At 53.6% G+C, this 12,724-nt stretch overlaps 1 protein-coding gene across 2 annotated transcripts in view; it reads left to right on the top strand.

Moving 5' to 3' along the window:
* The window catches only part of CHD6 (chromodomain helicase DNA binding protein 6), a 145,402-nt gene extending 140,303 nt beyond the window's left edge, over positions 1-5,099 (top strand). For both annotated transcript variants that reach the window (XM_084887512.1, XM_084887511.1), the window contains one exon: positions 1,900-5,099. In XM_084887512.1, coding sequence (XP_084743638.1) covers positions 1,900-2,796 — 897 coding nt within the window. In that variant the 3' untranslated portion in view covers positions 2,797-5,099. The remainder of the gene's footprint in view (positions 1-1,899) is intronic.
* Positions 5,100-12,724: the final 7,625 nt, after the last annotated feature.

Here is a 12,724-nt window from a genome sequence, read left to right as displayed (position 1 = left end):
AAGAAATGTCGCCCTTTCCGTGAGGAAAACATTTCTCCCTGCGCATGGGGGTCATTCTGGCCATTTTTTGAAACACATTCAGAGTCGGTTGCATTGTAATGGCAGTGGTTGGTTTAATTCTCTGTAGCTGCTGCGCTGGGGGAGCAGGTTCTCAGCAGGTTCTGGCTGCATCATTTCCCCCCAGAGCTCCTGAGCCACAGTCACAGGAAGGAGCGCATGTGGCTGCAGCAAACCCACTGTAGGTGGGTGCTTTCTCCCTGCCATCTGCCTGCCGCTCACTGATACATTAGATAGCAGGTCCTCCTCTCTGATTCTCTGTAGCTCGGTCATCCAGATGTGTGGCGCCAGTGACCTGTGTGCAGGCATAGCTGTAAGTCCCAGGCACAGTCATAGTACAGTCCACGTGGAGAGGAGTGCTGAGTTCTGGAGCTCTCCACTAAGTAAGAACACTGGAGAGGAAAGAAGATCGTCTCCTAAAGGGAAACCAGAGTACTGCTGCTTTTTGATGCATTTCCCCAGTAATAGCCAAGAATGCTTTCATTTCCTGGGCAGATACATAGGTGTCTGAGAATCATTGCCCTCCAGGAGCTCACAATCCAGAGGGGAATGGGGCACACACAGCCAAGTGTCTCTTTAACAATACTTCTTTCTGTGGGCCGGGTAATGTATTAAACACTTCACTTTCAGGTGCCTACTCTGCGGCTGATTGAAAAATCTTCCTGTGCCCAGCCTGTGTGGCTCAGTTGGTTGAGAATCAACCTATGAACCAGGAGATTATGGTTCAGTTTCCATTCAGGGCACATTTCCATGCAGGGAGCAGGCAGGAGGCAGCTGATCGATGATTCTCTTTCATCACTAATGTTTGTTTGTTTGTTTGTTTGTTAGTTAATATATTTTATTGATTTTTTTACAGAGAGGAAGGAAGAAGTATAGAGAGTTAGGAACATTGATGAGAGAGAAACATCCAATCAGCTGCCTCCTGCACACCTCCTGCTGGGTATGTGCCCACAACCAAGGCACATGCCCTTGATCAGAATCAAAATTGGGACCTTTTAGTCCACAGGCCAACACTCTATCTACTGAGCCAAACTGGTCAGGGATACTGATGTTTCTATCTCTCTCTCTCCATCTCCCTCTCCTTTCCTCTCTGAAATCTGTAAAACATTATTTTTTAAAAAAATTTTTTAAAGAAAAAATCTTCCTGAGTCATGAGGAAGACGAATGTTGGGATCTTGTCAAGGAGTCGCAACCACAAGTCTTGACTGTACACGTTGGTAGCACATATACTACACTTGGGATGATTCCGAGGAGATTAGCATGGCCCCTATACAAGAATGACACACAGTCCAGTGCACCAAAAGGTGGCAGGTTCGATTCCCAGTTGGTGCACATGTCCGGGTTGCGGGCTACATCCCCGGTATAGGGTGTGCAGGAGGCAGCTGATCCATGTTTCTCATATCGTTGTTTTTCTCTCTCTCCCTCTCCCTTTATCTCTCTCAGGAACCAATAAAAAACCTATTTAAAAAAAAAAAAAAAAACATGCAAATTCCTGCAGTATTCCATATGGTTTTTACATTGTACAACCAAAACTAATAGGTTATGCCAGTTATACATCAATAGAATTGTTTCAAGAGTCTTGACTAAGACCTGGGCGTCTACTACTGGTCTCTAGCTCCCAGCACTGTCGGCTTCTCCACAGGGTGGACACTGCTTTTGCGCAATGAGCATGTTGATGGCACCGCTTGGTGGTGACAGGCCGTGTGTCGGCCTCAGAGGGAGGAAGCCTTCAGGTGCAATGAGGCAGGAGGCAGGGCCATCAGGGATCCTTCGCAAGCTGGGCCAGATGATCACACGTCATCCAGTAACCTTCGCATCTTGTGTTTCTTTGTCCCTCTCCAGGGGTTCCTCCCAGAAAACAAATTTAATCACACCCTGACCGAGCCTGTGCTTCGCGACGCGGGCCCCCGGCGGAGGGGGCGGCGGCCTCGGAGTGAGCTGCTGAAGACTCCCGCCCTTGGGGCGGACTCCCCCTCCAGAATGGGGCCACTCTTCATGAACGGACTGATTGCTGGGATGGACCTGGTGGGACTTCAGAACATGAGGAATATGCCGGGCATCCCCCTCACGGGGCTGGTGGGGTTCCCGGCCGGCTTCGCCGCCATGCCCACAGGTGAGGAGGTCAAGAGCACCCTGAGCATGCTGCCCATGATGCTGCCGGGGATGGCCGCCGTGCCCCAGATGTTCGGGGTCGGGGGCCTCCTCAGCGCCCCCATGGCGACTGCCTGCACTTCGACTGCACCAGCGCCTCTGTCAAGCACAACGAAAAGCGGCACCTCGGCGACCGAACAGACTGCAGAAGACAAGCCGAGCAGCCGTGAGGGAAAAACGGACGCGTCTGCGGAAGACAAGCCCGGCCCTAGCCCATATTCCGATCAGTCCGAACCTGCAATAACGACGAGTAGTCCTGTGGCTTTTAACCCATTTCTCATCCCAGGAGTGTCTCCTGGACTCATCTACCCACCCATGTTTCTCTCCCCTGGCATGGGCATGGCTCTGCCAGCCATGCAGCAGGCCAGACACTCTGAGATGGCGGGGCTGGAGAGCCAGAAGAGGAAGAAGAAGAAAACAAAGGGGGATAACCTGAACCCCAACCCGGAGCCTGCTCCCGGGCCGGACAGGGAGCCGGGCAGCGACCAGAACTGCCCCGAATCCAGGGCACCCGTGCCCTCCGACAGAGAACATGCGGCCCAGGCCGGAGACGGGGGCCTCAAAGACTCCAGCAGTGACACCAATTAGAACTTTTTCATTTCATGACGTGACTTGTGAGTTTCTTATCCCATAAAGGTTTGTTACTTCCCTCCCTTCGCCTTCATAAGAACCTGTGTTTCCATAAGTGATATGAACCCACCTAATTCCTGTCTGAGAACCATGGTAACGGATGTCATAGCTGCAGGGTCTTGCCACTTCATTAGCTGAGTGTTGTCGACCTAGTGTGGGAGGCACAGAATTCTCCCTCTGTCACCCAGTTGTTCATTCCAGCAGTCGGAGTTAACGCAGTGCTTGGTGACACGCCCTACCCCCTTCTCTTCCAAGTTTCCCACGGATCTGAGGAGGAGAAATGGCATAAGAAGGCTGTCCAGGGACTTAACTGTTACCGGGCCGAAGGACAGACAGAGCAGCTCCTTTTTCGTGAGCTGTGCTGGATGGGAAAGAATGTATTGGGGAACCAAAAAGCACAGGAAAAGGAAGTGCTGGTGCACATTTTTTAGTTGAGATATTTCCCTATTTTATCATGATTACTAAATGAGTAGTATAGACAGAAATATATAACTAATGATTGAAAATGCATATATTCATTTCTTTATAAGACAAAATGCTTATCGGTAATAAATTAACTTCCCCCTTTATGGTTTTTCAGCACCTGCAGCAAGAAGAAGTACTGACTAGGCATTGTTTTATACACGGATGCTCTCTCCCGAGTTAAAGGATGAGTCTCAGTGTGAGGACACTGTACACACCTTGAGTTATTGCTGGCGATGGGGGTGGGTGAGGGGCTCGCCCTCCACGGAGCTGCACACCGCCCACAAGCACATGACTAGCACTCCACTCCCTCCCCTCCTTCTCCGTTCTCCAGAATCGCGCTCGCCACCCCTGGGCCTGATGGGTTTTTCTTTTGTGCTTTCGTCCACCAAGAATCAGGCTCTTTCTGGAGCTTGCGGGAAAACAGTCACTCAGCACTTTCACGCTTGCCTAGGTCCTTCTGTCGGAGTCATCTGAGGTTGTCCAAACGTGTGTACCACCTTTTATAAAACGACTGTGAAAAGTTTTATTCTCCATTTTTTCTCCATTTGGTTTTGTATTTTACAGTTGGACCCAGATTCCAAATCATCACGTTAGTCGAGACTGTTGCAAATTAGCATTATTTTTCCTTCCTCCTGCGCGAGCAGCACTTCAGCCGCTTCCTTTGGCCTTCCCATCCGTGTTCCAAACCTTCCGATGACCTTACCCTCTCCTGACAGGCCACACTCTGAGGCTTGAAATAAGCTCATAGCTCAGAACTCCGGGGGGGCACAGGGCGGTGCAGGACCATTGGAAATGTTGGAAGTGTGACTAGTACCAGTTTCACTTTTCGTTGTCACAATTGACTGTATTTTTTACTTTTTCTGTTACCGTTTTGCTAATTTATCAGAAGGTCCAAAAGTTTGACATAACTATTTCAGTTTGCATTATTTATTTATCATGCTTTTGTCATTGTCTTTTATACATTTGGGATTATAAATTATGTAAATGTTAAAATGAGCATCTCAAAGAAGTCTGTTAAGTCGTGACCGGAAAGAATCAAATGTATTTTCAAAAAGTGGAGTCCCAGTTTTGTGAATCAAAGCTATAAACCAGAAAATCTATAAGAAGAAAGAGCCCAGTGATTGAACAGGTCCTATTTAATGACATCTTTGTAGCACAGATGGTCTGTGATGCTGACAACAGATTTCTTAGAAATGCTGCTCTCTCTATTTAACTAACATTTTGTTCAGTTTTGCCTCCAGTGGAAGCAGAAAGGGTTTTTTCAGCTGTTAAATCCTGAAAATCAATATAATTTATTTATGTAAAAAAAAAAATCACTCAATCAATATATTTTTGAACCTTTTAAGTACTAATTTTCTTTTTATCAAGTAGAAAAAAAAAAATGTATTTGCCCTAAATCCTTAAAATACAAATGCTATAAAAATTCATGTATCTTGAAAGCCTTACTGCAAATGAGTATTCTAGACATCCCGCAGAGCCGGGGCTCGTCCTCGTCGTCGTCCTTGTTCTGTACGGAAAAGCTGCTTCCCGGGTTCCGCGCAGAACCCCCGTGGGTCACAGGGTTCGGTCTGGATTTGCGTTCGAAACCCACCGGCATGCGAAACCCCTTGTTACCGCTTCCCGGGCCTGTATGTTTGCTCTCCCGGCGTTTAGGCTGATATTTGACTGCTGTTGTGTCCCTGTTTGCAAAATGAAAATGACACTTTGTGGATTCTTTTCTCTGTAAGGCATACGTGCTTTCTTCTTATTTTGACGTTATCAAGAGCAAAAGCCAAATTTAAACTTATTTCAGCCAACTCGAGCCTTTTCATCCAATTCCATGTCGCTCACAGCCATAAATCCCCTTGGTCGTTCCTCACCCCGTGTCTTACATAATAAATTGTCTGTGGTCTTGATGCTGGATTTAAAAAAAAAAAAAAAAAAATTTGAAAAGTCCAATTTGTACGTGAGGACTTCAGTGGCACGTGGGTGTCTCTTGCTGCCTGGGTACTTTCTGAAGGAATCATCCGCACACGGGAATCAGTCTTTCCTGGGTGCACCCTGTGGCGGGCTTGTTAAGTACTCACTCAGGAGGGTGGACTGGACCTGCCAGAGCACCTGGTTAAAAGACGCCACGGCAAGGGGCGCAGCACAGCCTCTGGGACTCGGGCCTGAATGCCTCCGTGGCACACTTTACTGAGCGCCATTCCCAAAGTCCCCCTCGGACCACACAGCTGGGACTTAAGGGTGCAACCAGACCTGTGGGTTGGAGCAGGTCCGTAAAACTTAGGGATGCCTCAGTAGCTGAAGTTCTTTGGCTCATTGAGAATTTCAGAGTCCTTCGTTTTGGGAAGCGTCGCTTCTCAGGCCCAGAAAGTCTGTCGGGAATTGTCCACAAGGCTGGCAGGAAGTGCTGGCGTCTCGGTGAGACAGAAAAGAGATGACCTCCCTCTCCCTTGCTGGGTCCCCACTGAGTACCAATAGGTGGTGGATGACCTAGCCTGAAGGATGGCGAGACATCCGACATAATAAAAGGGTAATATGAAAATTGACCAAACGGCAGAACAACTGGTCACTATGACACGCACTGACCACCAGGGGGCAGACGCTCAACATAGGAGCTGCCCCCTGGTGGTTAGTGTGCTCCCACTGGGGGAGCACCACTCAGCCAGAAGCTGGGCTTACAGCTGGCGAGCACAATAGTGTGGCGGGAGCCTCTCTGCAACAGTGCTAAGGATGTCTGACTCACCGCTTAGGCTCGTTCCCTTGGGGAGCAGGCCTAAACCATCAGTCAGACATCCCCCGAGGGCTCCTGGACTGCAAGAGGGCACAGGCTGGGCCCAGCCCCCCTGTCCCCAAGTGCACGAATCTCATGCATCGGGTCTCTAGTCCTATATAATAAAAGTCTAATATGCAAGTGGACCAAACGGCAGAATGACCAGTGGAACAACCGGTCACTATGATGTGCACTGACCCCCAGGAGGCATACACTCAACACAGGAGCTGCCCCCTGCTCACAGGCCCCAGGCCAGCCAAGCAGGGGGCCCCCAATTAACCCACCGGTCACCCAACAGATGGGTCCTAATCCCCAGCCAGGCCTAGAGACCCTACCTATGCATGAATTTCATGCCCTGGGCCTCTAGTTGTTGGATAAGGCTTTACAGTTCTACCATTTTTAAAGTAAGGATTTATTATAGGCTTTGTAGACCTTTAGTGTTGAGACTGGGTAGAGGAATAATTTATTTTTTTAATCCTCACCCAGAGAGATGTTTATTGATTATCAGTTGCCTCCCATACACGCCCCAACCAGAGATCAAACCCGCAACCTTTTGGTGTACTGGACAAAGCTCCAACTGACCGAGCCACCTGGCCAGGGTGAGGGATGATTTATGCAGAATAAGTAGGAAAGGGTCTTGGTTTCATTTGTGACCTCAAAGCCTGCCCCAGTAGATGCCTCCTTGGCCAAGGACAGAGGAGTACAGGTAGCCAGGGACAGTCCATTGGGCCAGGGTTTGAATGTTTTGTGTGTGTTTGCCATAAGTGGCCTCCTTTGTCTCATACTGTCTTGGTTGCTAGGTAGACACTGGCATTGATCTGTTAGCCTAATGAGAGCCAACAGAAGGCTGCAAAGCTACTCATCGGTGAGAACAGAGCCGGGGCTAGACCCTCAGTCCCATGGCCACGGCTGGAACACTAGCCTCTATGATAGTCCGGGACCCCTCCGCCTCAGAAGCCAGATCCAACCGAAGTGCACTCAGGAAAGCTGAGGCTGGGAAACGGAACAGTCAGATCACACCCTCTGGAAAACTCCATGCTTGGGTCATTTACACCAAAGTTCTTAACAATGGTTTCTTGCAAGAATTCCTGTTTATTTGTCTGGTCTGCAAGTCACGCAAGGATCTTTCTCAGGTCGGCAGTGGAGGACTCGCCCAGCCCAGGGGCTGACACCTGGCTTCTCAGGATCCAGTCTCAGGCGCAGAAGCACGAGGGCAGGTCCTCCGGACACAGCTGGTGCAGTCCACGGGCCTCATGTTCCAAATGGGGTCCCGTATCTGTGGGCTAAGATAGGAGAGGAGGGAAACGGAGAAAGTAGGCCCTGGCTCCTACAGGGAGGGTGTTCGGGAGTTCTGTTTGGGAATGAAGACCTGAGCATGATGGTGACTCAAGTGGTTGGTCCGCTTATCTGCCCTGTGGCTCAGCCCTAGCCCAGGCCTGGAGGCCAGAGGGTGGGGAGAATGGGGCGGGGAGGAGAGGACTGTGGTAACCTGGGAAGAAACATGGCTTCCCCACCTTCCACAAGCCTCAGTTTCCTCATCAGATAGAACAGGGGTCATTCTGACTTGGACCTTTAGGGTTGTTGTGGGGTTGGATTGAAACGATCAATGCCAGGTCTTATTATAAAACTGTGCTTGATGTATTTGGTTTGTGTATCTTTGTTCCTTTGGAGTAGCGGGGGAGGTGAGGATTACCAGTCCCCTGGAAAGATTGGGTAATCAAATCAATGATCCAGCAGGAAAGTGAAGAAGGAAGATCTTGCCGAAACCAGTTTGGCTCAGTGGTAGAGCGTCGGTCTGTGGACTGAAAGGTCCCAGGTTCGATTCCGATCAAGGGCATGTACCTTGGTTGCGGGCACATCCCCGGTAGGGGGTGTGCAAGAGGCAGCTGGTCAATGTTTCTCTCTCATCGACGTCTCTAGCTCTCTATCTCTCTCCCTTCCTCTCTGTAAAAAATCAATAAAATATATTTTAAAAAAGAAGGAAGATCTTGCTCTAGCCTCAAGGCAAGCACAGGGTGGATATGGCAGGAAGCGGGCTTTCTGGCTGGCTCTGTCCCCACAGCCCTGCACACAGCCAAGGAGGGGCCTTTGCCCCTGAGCCCTGACCTAAGGGATGGGAACAAGGAGGCCCGGGGTCTGTGAAGCCCCCTCAGTGTGGAGTTGCCAGATTTTTGGGGGGGTGGGCGCAGAATGACACCTAGTTATATTTGAATTTTACATAAACTTTTTTTTTTTTTTTTTTTGGTGCAAGTATGTCCATGTAATATTTGGTACATAATTTTACTCAAAATATTTTGCTGGGATTTAGATTCTTGCCTGCAGACGTTTTCTTTGATGACCTTACTCAATGTAGTTACACATTTACCAGGCACCTCCTCTAGCGGGGCTTGTCCTCAGTGCTCCATGGCCACGTCCTTCACCTCCAGTTACTCTGTGAGGTTATCCCCATTTTACAGATGAGAGCACTGAGGCCAGAGAGGCTAAACAACTTCCCCAGTCACCCAGCTGGTCAATGGCGGGGCTGGGATCTGGGGGCTCAGAGAAAACAGGTTTCAGAGCCAAAAACTGACCAGTAGGGGCGTTGGGATGGGCAGCGGCCTGAGGCCTGGGGCTGGCTGGCCCTCTAAGATGCAGCTTCCTAAAGCAGCGGCCATGGAGGGATGAGCAAGGGGAGAGGGGCTGTTCGGGCCATGCTGCCCCTGGGCTGCAGCTGCCAGCCCCCACCCAGAGGGCTGAAGGTATTCCTCCCCATCCTGCTGTGCGAGCCCAGGGATGTTCTCAGTGTCTGGTCTCACCGCCCTGGTCCCAGGGGGCCAGGTGAGAGGCAGGCCCAGAAGGTGGAAAAGAAGGTTTAGGGGGTGGGGGTAACTGCTCAGCTAGAAGGGCCCGAGGGAAGGGGCAGGGGAGAAATCCCCTGGGTTAAGAGAGAGGCAAATTACAAGTGATACGGAATGAGCCTCCCTGACTACGGGTCCTCTCTGAAGGCGGAGCCTCACCTCCAGCAGGTGTGAGTCACAGCCCGGAAGCAGGACCAGGAATCCCACCTGGGAGAGCTCTGACTCAGCCTTCTGGTATGAACACTGCTCACCCGTCGCCTTAGGGTGTTCACGGATCGCCCACCTGCAGGGCTGGGTGGTGCAGGAGCTGCCGGGAGGAGGCAGTGCCAGGCCATGGCTGAGGCAGCCCTCCACCCAGCGTGCCTCAGCCACGGGCAGCTCTGAGGTGCCCCGCACTGCCCCCGGGCGCCCTCTCCGCTGCTCACGGCCAGGCCCGGCCAGCACACGCTCATCCCAGAACGCGTCTTCAGGCGAGGACAGCACTTCGGTGGCACAGTTCAGGAATAGAACCAAAATCTACAGGGAGTCTGGTACCCCAGAGCTCAGGCCCAGCACTGTCTTCCTGGGGTGGCGTGGGCAGAGCACGGCCTTGGTGCAGCCCATGAGCCACGAATGGACATCACCGTTTTAAATAACGGATAAATCAGGAGGAGAACACTTCATGACCGTGACTGTCGTCCCAGATCACATCCCAGAGACCGGGAGCAGAGCCGCACACTCCCGTACGGACTGTGGCTGCTCTCACGCCGCAGCCACGGAGTGGAACCGTCGCAGAGCCACGCGGCCTGCAAAGCCGAAGAGGCTTACTGTCTGGCCCTTTTTACGGAAAAAGGTGGCCGACCCCTATCTTACAGCATCCATTTTCTTCATACGTTCAGCGAAACAACCAAGTTATTGAAGTATTTTGATATCAGCTCAAACATGGTTTTGTAGAAATATGAATCAGACACCAGTATCAGAGTGACACCGACTCTTACAGTAAAATAAACGTCAGGGAAGCCCTGGGCGTGGGGGTTTCTCCAGGGGGCCCCAGACCCGCAGGGCATCCTTCCCTGTGGGAGGAAACGCTGAGCTGCCCTGCCCTCTCTCTCCACACGACACCCTGTCTGGGATTAAGAAGGGGAGTCAGAGCACAGGTGTGACGCTGCTGGGGAGAGAGACGAGGTCGTTTTTTAGCCAGAAGACCCAGAAAGGGGAGGGGGACACAGGCAGGAGGAGATGCGGGATGTGGGTTGAAGGACCAGGAGGTGGAACTGCCCCTGCCTTGGGAATGTTAGAAACAAGGCGAGCCCCCCCAACCCCCCCACCCCCGCCCGAGTCAGGGGTCCTGGTAGAACACAAAACACGCGGGAGCCAGGCAGCAAGGCAAACGTATTTACTTCTGCTTAGAAGGGTGCACACACGTGGTCTGGGAGCTGGTGCCCATCGAGTTGACTGTCTGCTCGGCTTTATAACCTCTGACGCACTGGGCCTATCCTCTGCTCCTGATTGGAGCTCGGGAGCACAGTCTTTCCTGATTGGCTGATTCAAAGGGCGGCCCCCAGGGGAGCTGCAAGCCATGTAGCCAACATGGCACCTGCCAAGTCCCGTGGCCCAACATGGCGGCCGTCTAAACTGCTCTCTGACAGAAAAGATGACTTGTTTATGGGCCAGTCACCTGCATGTCAGCGGAAGGGAGACCTCCCAGGAAGCGGGCCTGGAGGGTAAGCAGGTTCTGCTCACCTTCCCACCTGGAGCTCAGGCAGCAGGAAGGCCACATGTGGGGGAGCTGAGTGCCCAAGGCCCAGGCTGACGGGCAGCCGCATCCTGGAAGCGGAGTTGAAAGGAAGACAGGAAAGGGCAGCTGGGACCCAGTCTACGCAGGAGAAAGTGAGTCCCCGTCTTACCCAGTCTCACTCCTGGAACCGAGGGCGGCACCATCAGGCCCAAGCCATGGCCTCCCAAAGGCACTAAGACCTTGGACACAGCCTGGGGACTCTAAGTCTCTCCTGCTCTCCCGGGAGACAGAGCAGACACCACCCTGTCGAGCACCTCAGAGTCTGGTTGGGGGAATGACCGGCCCAGGGACCATGGAATCTAGATGTTACCCTCTACTGACTCAGCACCAGACTCTAGTCTGTGGGACCGCCTCGGGATGATGCCTGGACCTCCCCCGTCTCGGTCCCAGCACACTCGGGTTCCCTGAGAACCCCCGGAGCCTTCCGGCATGCCGATCAGATCACACCGAGGGCCCCTCCACAGGTGCCATGGGGGGGGGGGGGGGAGGGCGGGACCGGGGGGCCAGGCCCAGCAGGACTGAGAAGCACTCAGCCTTTTTCCTGGCTCAGACCGAGAGGAGGCCAGACCAGGAAAACTCACGACTCCGCTCCCCCCCAGCCCCCTCCCACCCCTTCCCCACTCCAGCTCTGACCCAGGCTTTTCCATTCACGGATCCCAAACTTTCCAGCGCACTGAGGAGCCAGGCCGGAGGGGCTGCCAAGGCCCGGTGAGCGCCTTCGGCGGGGGCTGGGGGACACACGGGCCTGTCGAGTGGACCTGAGGGGCCTGCGGAGATGTCCCCACCAGGAAGCAGGGTGTGTCTAGGGAACAGAGCCCTCAGTCCGGTGCTCCCCACGTGGGTGTGCGCGGGGGAGAGAGCTGGGCGGGGGCCGGGGAGTGGGTGCTCTGGCGGGCTAAGGCCCCGCAGCCACTTCCTCCCGCTCCCCAGGTCATTAGAGATCCGAGCATCCCGTCCAGGGAGGGGGTGGGGAGGCGTCTCTCCTGGGCTGGGGGCGGGGCGGGCGCAGGAGGGCTCGGAGCCCCTCCAACGGCTCTCTCTGTGCACAACCCAGCGCCCAAAGCAGGCCCGAGGGTCAGGGGCTACGGTCCCTGGCCAGGCCCCCCTGGCCCGGCCATCCAGCCTCTCCAGGGAGCAGGGGTTCAAAGAGGAAACACCCGCTCAGGTGACGCTGTCCCCGCAGTCGCCGTGGGGGCACAGACGGCGGAGTTCCTGGCCTCGTGTGTTTTGTTCCGGTGATTCCCTGCCCCTCGGGTTCCCCCTCCCCGCCGTGCTGCACCAGCCAGTCCACGCTCTCTCAGGGACAGCTGGCACCGGAAAGAGAACGGCGAGGTGTTCTCGCTGGCTTTGGGTTTCCAGAGAAGCCCCTGGCCCGGACACAGGTGCCAGGTAAGAGCGACGCTTCCCAGTCCCTCCCTCCCCGGCTGGGAGCGGGTTCCTGGCGGGAAGAGGAGAGGGGCGGCTGGGGGAGGCCAGGGGGGCGGCAGGAGCCAGCCTCGGGCACAGCCTGTCCCACTCCAGCAGCCGGGGCTCAGCGGCGGCGGCCCCTCCGTCAGCAGCAGCTCCGGGGCAGGTGGACGGGGCGGTGGGAGCGGCTGCTTCCTGTGCCCTGAGCTTCACTGGGATCAGCTCTCCCCCCAATGGACGGCCCTCCTTCCAGCCGCCTGGGACACCCCAAGATCCCTGTGCCTTCAGAGGGGGGCCCCCCGGATACAGCGGAGAGCAGTGCGGGGAGCCCCCACCCTGTGCTTCCGATCAGGGTGCGCAGGGGCTGGGAGAAACCAGCCGGAGGCCCCCAATCCCAGGTCAGGGGGCACCAGACAGAGCCTGCCATGTGACGTCAGTGCTGCTCAGATATGGACTTCTTTTTTTTTTTTTTTTCTTGTTTTAAAATATATTTTATTGATTTTTTACAGAGAGGAAGAGAGAGGGATAGAGAGTTAGAAACATCGATGAGAGAGAATCATCGATCAGCTGCCTCCTGCACACCCCTCACTAGAGATGTGCCTGCAACCAAGGTACATGCCCTTGACCGGAATCGAACCTGGAACC

This window comes from Pipistrellus hanaki (genome assembly GCF_964339955.1).
Source record: "Pipistrellus hanaki genome assembly, chromosome: 6".
Classification (NCBI taxonomy): Eukaryota; Metazoa; Chordata; class Mammalia; order Chiroptera; family Vespertilionidae; genus Pipistrellus; species Pipistrellus hanaki.
The sequence above is the reverse complement of the archived record's forward strand: the minus strand, read 5'-3'. Positions and strand labels throughout refer to the sequence as shown.